This window comes from Sphaeroforma arctica (assembly GCF_001186125.1).
Source record: "Sphaeroforma arctica JP610 unplaced genomic scaffold supercont1.2205, whole genome shotgun sequence".
NCBI classification, from domain to species: domain Eukaryota; class Ichthyosporea; order Ichthyophonida; genus Sphaeroforma; species Sphaeroforma arctica.
In genome coordinates this window covers 1-7,678 of record NW_014038353.1, presented here as the reverse complement: position 1 = coordinate 7,678, position 7,678 = coordinate 1, and the positions used below count along the sequence as shown (strand labels likewise).

Genomic DNA, 7,678 nt, shown 5'->3' with positions numbered 1-7,678 from the left:
ACAAGACGATGTATATGTATGTATATGTAGACGAGATAACGATCATGCTACCGAAAACCGTATGTTTGGTATGATTATAACCTTTCTCTTGTCAGTCATACACAGTGCTGTAGCTTGACATACGACGACCACGGGATGAGCGTGCACAGAATAAACGTACAGATATACACTGCTTCATCTCAGAGGATTGAGATAGAGCCGTTAACGTCTGCCACGCACCCACCACCACGACTATCGAATACGGATGCTTGGGTACATAACTGGTATATTGATTTCGGATCCTCTAGGAAAGTAAAGAGATTAGTAGCAGGTCGCACTATGGTCCGAAGGACTGACCCTGTCCCCCAATTAATAAAATACCAATTGCACGGTTGAGCCTTTTGATAAACCATGGCATTTCTGGACTCAAATGATGCAGATGATCGAACGGTATAGAACTTCTCGCCCTTGCGCTTATAGCGGTTTGTGCGTGTCTATATGATCGAGTAAAGCTCTCAGGGGATGGGGGATGGGGGATGGGGCGCCTATCCGAGCAATCTCCCGGCTTTTTACAAGGGCTAAAGCGCGAGATTTTTAAGCCGCAACGAAGCGTTAAAGTTTCTGCGCTTAAGTTATCATGTTTAAGCACATATTTAAAACACACTACGCTAGGGTACCTGATGTCCAATTCTCGTTTCCTACGTTTTATTCCTACACTCCCTTGATTAACTTCGTTTTTTCCCACTCTCCCTTGATTAACTAAGTTGCGTATCGGCTGTCAAGGTCTCCTTAATATCACATTCATGTGCGGTTGTCGTCAACTGCTCAAGTTTTTGACAGCTCACAGGAACAGGGGTACAATCCATGGCGTAATATCACACACCATGCGACCGTGCAACTGTCTTAGCATCACATCTATCCTAAGCTGCTGTTTTCAAGCGAAAATAAGACGCTACGATCAGCTTGCCGCTTGAGACTCTGGGCATACAAACGCCACCCCTGATACGATGTACCTTCTTTATTTGCATTCATATTCACTACCAGTCGTACTACCTATCGATCATACCACTACTTCTATCTCGGCACCGGCACACTCGCTCGTGGCGAGAGCTCGGACAAGGGCACATCAGTATTGGCCGTGTGCATAGACCCCTTGGAGACCCCCCCAGCCGGGAATTTAGGCTCCATCTCCTCTTCATGTACCAGCTCAGGCTCTTCTGTCTGCCCATCATCAGTGGCATCCGTACTACCCCCTGGCCACCAACCCCAAAACCGGCTCGTGCGCCTCGTACTCTCCCTTCTGGTGGGCGGGCGCACTTGCACGGGAGGCTCCATCTCAGCCACCCATTCCCCACTCTCCTCTGCATCAGGCACGTCGCTCACAAGCGTGTTGGACAGCGTGTCGACATGCGACGGGGTGGTCTCTTGGTCCGTTTGTTCGCCCGTGCGGGTGCGGGTACCACTGTCTGGGTTTGGGGCTGCTTTTGCCCCGGCCTCCCTATCAGTCCCTTCAGTGCCCCCCCTTCCCGTCCCCTCCGCGTGCGTATCCGATGCGTCATCCAAAACACCCCGTTCGGTGTCGTACAAAGACGCGTGCACACCACGCTGGATATTCTCTATAGTATCCACAGAGCTATCCCGGTCTCTCTCACTCCTCTGCGCCACAACATAGTCGTCTGGGTCCGTTCCGATAGCCTGCATGTACACATACGTCTGCCCCTTGCCCTGCAACAGCCCCCCCATCACATGCTCGTCGTACACGGGATGGAACTCATCCAACGCGTCGGCCAGGGACTCGATGTGCGCTGCGCGGGTGTTGGAAGCCTCTCTGCCCTGCAGTTCATTGACAAAGCCGTCCTTCTGTGCTCGCACGCGTCGGTTGATGCGCTCCAACATGGCCCCCCTCCTGGACTCACTTGGCGGGGGGGTGGCCGCTGGCTTGGTCGGATTGTCGTATACTTGCGTCGTACTGTCGTACGCCCCGCCATCCAGTGTGTTCCCATCATGGATTGTGCCGGATGCCCTAGCAGACTGGTCGCCTGAGGTGCCTACTGTACCACCACGGCCAGTGTTCGACTCGACCTTCTCACCAAGGCTACCTACCACCTCCCCCCCACCCCACCCCGCTTCTAATACCGGTACACGCGCCTCACCACCCACATGCCCCCCCGTCCCACTGTCACCATCACTCTCACTCTCACTCGTCGCCAAACTCTCAATCTTGCGCCCGATCTCATCGTTGACAATGTCGATCTGCTCATCCAGCGCCACGGCGTCGGCGTGTTCCTGTTGCGCCGCTTTAAGCTCACCGTCCCCCACCTGCCCCCGGTCCACACCACCCCTAAATTCTGTCCTGGTCTCAGATAGGCCCTTATCTAGGCCCCTTGTATGCCCGCCAACACCCCCCCCGGGGCCATTCCCCTCTCCACGCGCACTTGGCCTGTCACTCCCCTGCGCCGCTCCCTTGCCCTTGGCCGGTAGTACCCCGTCGTGTCGCAGGCGGCGTTCGACCACCTCAGGCGCTACGTCGGTGTCGAATGTGTACACGCTCTGTGGCCTCGCCTTGGCTGTCCGTTTGCCATCGCTGCGGTGTGTCTTCACAACGTCTCGTGTGTCCGTGGCACGGCCCTCGTCTACTGATGCGGTAGTAGCAGGCTGCGCCGTGCCGGTTTCCCCAGGGTTCGTCCCGGTATGGTTTGGGCTCGTCCCGGAATTATTCGACGGCCTCTCGGCGATGTCGGATGTTGTCCTACTTTCGTTAGACTTTGTCTCTGACTGGTCGGATTTTATCTCCGGGTTATCCGACGGTCTCTCGGCGCTGTCGGATGTTGTCCCACTGTCGGATGTTGTCCCACTGTCGTTAGATTTTGTCCCGGAATTGCCCGATTTTGCCCCGACATCATCCGACCGCGTTCTCCTGATGCTGTCCGTATCTATCCCGGAATCGTCTGTAGCCACTGGGCTGCGTCTAAAGAGTCCGCTACCCGGGAGAGAGAACTTGAAGGCTTCCCACATCGCATTGCCTCCTTGTTCGTGCAAATTCTGATCCGCCAACACATCACGGAAGAAGACGGCTGTCATTTCCTGTGATGGGTGTGGGTGTGTATGGGCCGAGGTATGTACGTATGAGACAGGTGTACAACCCATGGTATGAAGTAGGTAAATCCCTGTGAAGGTGTAAGTGACCTACATAATCCTATGGACAAGGTCGACATATGGGACATACACGCGTACAGATGTGCGAGAGCGTACACATAAGCGTACACTACACACTATGTAGGGGGTAGTGAACGAAAAACGGTTATCTGAGGGTATGGAGGAAGCGTACTCATAAGCGTACACTACACACTATGTAGGGGGTAGTGAACGAAAAACGGTTATCTGAGGGTATGGAGGAAAGCGTTTGGAAGAGCCAAAGACTACCACAGCCTCAACAGACGAGGGAAGTGGACATTTGGGCTATACACGCCGGTGCAGTGCATCGACAACGGTTGTGAAAGTGCTACGATGGATATGGACATGAACTCTGAGAAGCCAATCATGTATGTATGTCACTACAGGCTTCCTTGTGTTTTAGTATATACCACTGACCCAATCGATGGTCATGATACGAAGATGCGGTGATAAGCGGCTACATTGAAGCCTCTAAATACATACTATTACTATGGGGACAAATGTAGACCCACAGGCTCACCATATAAAACCATAGCTATACGGATCGGATTGCCACTGATACTAATGTGGGCGATCGAGACAGAACATATCCGCTTATTAGCGACTATATATATATATACATATACATATGTATATATATATATATATAATCTTGATAGGCCTACGACATATCGAACGCTGACCACGGGTGGATTCGCTGGGGGACCGCCCTGCCAGCAGAGTCACGGAGATGTAGTGCGAATGTGCGCACATTATGTGTATATACCACCACACAAACAGTACGTATTCTCACCTGGAATTCTACATCGGCCATGGTGGCTTGCATGGAATTCTGCATCAGTGTCTGTGACGCAACGTACACCGGTTCTGAAGCAATAACCCATCCGAAGAACTCGTTGGTGGTCTCTGTATAAACGCGACAGGAAGTCAAACGTTAACGTTTTCAAGTTTCATTCCCAGTGCAAATGAAGGCGATTAAAGTCTAAAATGGGTTGAGCACCATTGCAGTAGGCGCGGAGGAAAGATTAGTGAACCAGTGAATGGGTATGGGACATGGAAATAACCTTTTCAATCCCAGAACAGATGAAGGCGATTAAAGTTTAAAATGTATTAAACGCCGTTGTCATAGACTCGGGAGAAGGTTCAGTGAACCAGTGAATGGTTATGAGTTGTGGAGAGACGGCAACGGCATTCATCCTTGTAGCTGTGGCCGTCGATAGAAGGATGGGATAGAGGTTCCCAATTGACACAGTAAATACAATCGTAATGATCGTAGATACAAACGCTTAGTAGTCGTAAATACAATAACTTGACAGTCGTAAAGACAAAGATTTCGAGTATTGATGATATATTTAAGTAGGTAATGTGTTTGTGGCCTACCTGTCAGCACCAAAACACGTACACGCGTATCGCCTCACAAATGAATACAACAGGCTTTCACCTACTTCCGTACATACTCATATATATATATAATCAAACATATATCAAACATATATATATATATACATACATACATACATATATATATATATATATATATACATACATATATATATATATACATACATATATATGTATATATAACTGGATATATCTCCATCGATTGGACGGGCAGGGAATGTGTGCAGTGCCAATACAATCGCTTGGTTTTAGTTCAGACAACTCCAATGGGAAATGACACAGTCAAAAGACTCTGAAACAATTAGACATGTGCGCGATAAATGAGTGTCAGGTGCTGCACCACCTGTTAATATATATCTCGGTCATAAACAATCACAACCAACAAGCATTGGTTCTATGTAAAGTGCTGTCTGTATATACCACATACACCACATACTTCAATGTATCATATTACATACAGCAGAGATATACATACCTTGGAACCAGGGCTCTTTGTAGGTATTCGCCATGAGCTGACTCAGGGCCTTGGTGGTGGTTTCTTGCGTGATAAGCCAATAGGCGAAGTCTACAAACACTTGCTTGAGATCTGGATCGGCTAAGAGCTGTGTCACCACCGCTCCCAATAGCTCCTTGACCTGATTTGAAAAAAAAAAGGGATTGGATTGGATTGGATTGTAGGAAGTCAGTGACCGATGCAGCGAACAAACAAAGGATAGAGCTCTGGAATATGTATATATATATATATATATATAGATAGATATAGATAGATAGATAGATATATATATATTGATACACACACACAAACACAAACACACACATATATATATAAATATATACCTAACTAGCAAACTATCTATCTATCTATCTATCTATCTATCGATCGATCTATCTAATATATATATATATATACATATATATATAATATACATATATATATTTATATATACATACATATATATATATATATCCATATATATATAGACAGAGGCTGTGGCACTACAATTCTTCGGCCCTATGGCAAAATTAGGATGGGTTGAACAAGCGCACACGAGTGTCCATACCTACGTAAACAATTGACGCAAGTTTATCTATGGTTTCTAATTTGGAACGGGAGTATTTTATCAGTAATAAATGCATGACTACAAAAAAAATACCGTTGAAGTTCAAATAAAGTTGCAAACCACACAGTATAGAGTACCCCTCAGATCGGATGAAGGTCATTGTCACATTCAAAAGTACGACTCCATCACCTCAAGGATCAAAGTACGCGACTGCCTATCAGATTAGGGTTTGTTTTGAAAACCCTAAAACCCAGTCGGCGACAGACCAGAATCTAATACGATCAGCTACACTCCCATCGCACTTAGCCCATCGAACGCACACAGCTACAGAGAACATCAGAATGGCACACAGACACAGTGTGCATGCGTGTGTACTGTAACACACGTGGATTTATACAAGTGCACGAACATAACAGTATATACATACATCTCTGTGAGTTGTACGGTTGCCCCCTATTGCGAGCTTATACATGTCAACGTGTTCACGCACGTTTATGTTAGGCACAGTATCAAGCATGAATACAGACTATAGGCAGAGAGGGAGAGCGAGAGAGACACAGATGCAGAATCAAGACCAGCAGTGCAACCAAAACAAAACAACAGCACTGGCAATAACTTCCGATATAACTGTCGCATTCGCAGCCCTTTGAACGTAACGCAACTCTACCAGCTCATACCCATACACCCGTCCCCATGTATGTGCATCTGCAGCATGACTCATGCACAGGCTTATGATGACAAGCTAATCTATGGTGCAATTGCGCCAGGTGAAGTATGTGCTTCCTATTATAATTAGAACAAGCTGGTCTATGGTGTAACTGTGCCAGGTTCACTATGTATTCCTTATTAGAACTACAATTAGCTAATCTACGGTGTAACTATGTCAGGTTCACTATGTATCCCTTATTTTAACTATAATAAGCTAATCTATGGTGTAACTATGTCAGGTTCACTATGAATTCCTTATCATAACTATAACAAGCTAATTAGTGTAATTACGCCAGATTCAATACGTATTCAGTAGAATCGGACAGCTAGTACTGGCCACCCACCTTTGCAATCGAGGTGGGATCATTCAGCACCAGGGTCAGTAGTGCCACTATAGCCGCCTTCACATCCTCACGGCCCGAGAGGCTAGTGATAAACTCGGTGGACTTTTCGAGCGTACCTACGTCCGTTAGCACCTGCCCGCAACCAAAACAAAGTGGGTTAAAGGTTCAGGTGTGTATCTAGTCAAGAACAGACGTGTATGTGCTGGGTTAGAGGTTTCAGGTGTGTATCTAGTCAAGCACAGACGTGTATGGGCGGGTCATGATCTGACCTGCCAGGCATGTCTCTACGAAGAGTGCGAGAGAGAGAGAGCGACGATTGAGAACGTCTGGGTTCGAGATATGTATCGGGCGCAGAATACTGAATATGACACGCCATGTATACAATGCCACAGATTCGCACGTGTCATAATGCCACAGATTTGCACGTGTACACTTGCGGGGCAGGTGAGAGTATTCTCTGGAAGGCCCACTGGGGACAACAGAAAAGACTATAGCCACGACTGACAGGAGAACACGTCAACCACACAAAGAGACAGACAGCCTGTACCACTACTGGGATCATATGATCCGATATAATCAGTGGTATTGCTATGTATGCATGTACGCAAACACTCTGGGGTTTAGAACATATACTGGTGCCATGACCTATTAGATCGAGTGTTACCATACACGCACTACTCGTAGAATATGACTCGACATGGAAACTGGAATGTATGCTTTCTAAATAATACAATTTGAAAACAAATGTGCTGCCACCAATAATTATAGCGTGTAAAAGAAGCTTCTCCTGTGGTGTGGAGAAAATGAGCTACTCATTCCAGAATAGCAGTTATAAGCGAAGTAAGCCTCATACAGCAACACATGAGAATACTCAGAAGTATGTACATGATTATGTATATGAAAAAATTATATACAAGCATATATATATATATATATATATTCACCCACCCACCCACCCACATATATATATATATATATATATATATATGTGTGTGTAGTACATATATACAT

At 46.7% G+C, this 7,678-nt stretch overlaps 1 protein-coding gene across 1 annotated transcript; it reads right to left on the bottom strand.

The window, feature by feature from the left end:
* Positions 1-834: 834 nt before the first annotated feature.
* Positions 835-3,063, bottom strand: SARC_12297 (hypothetical protein; the record flags this gene model as incomplete). Its single annotated transcript, XM_014293598.1, has 1 exon — positions 835-3,063. A coding segment is annotated over one exon (2,010 nt), but the record flags the coding sequence as incomplete, so codon positions are not given.
* Positions 3,064-7,678: the final 4,615 nt, after the last annotated feature.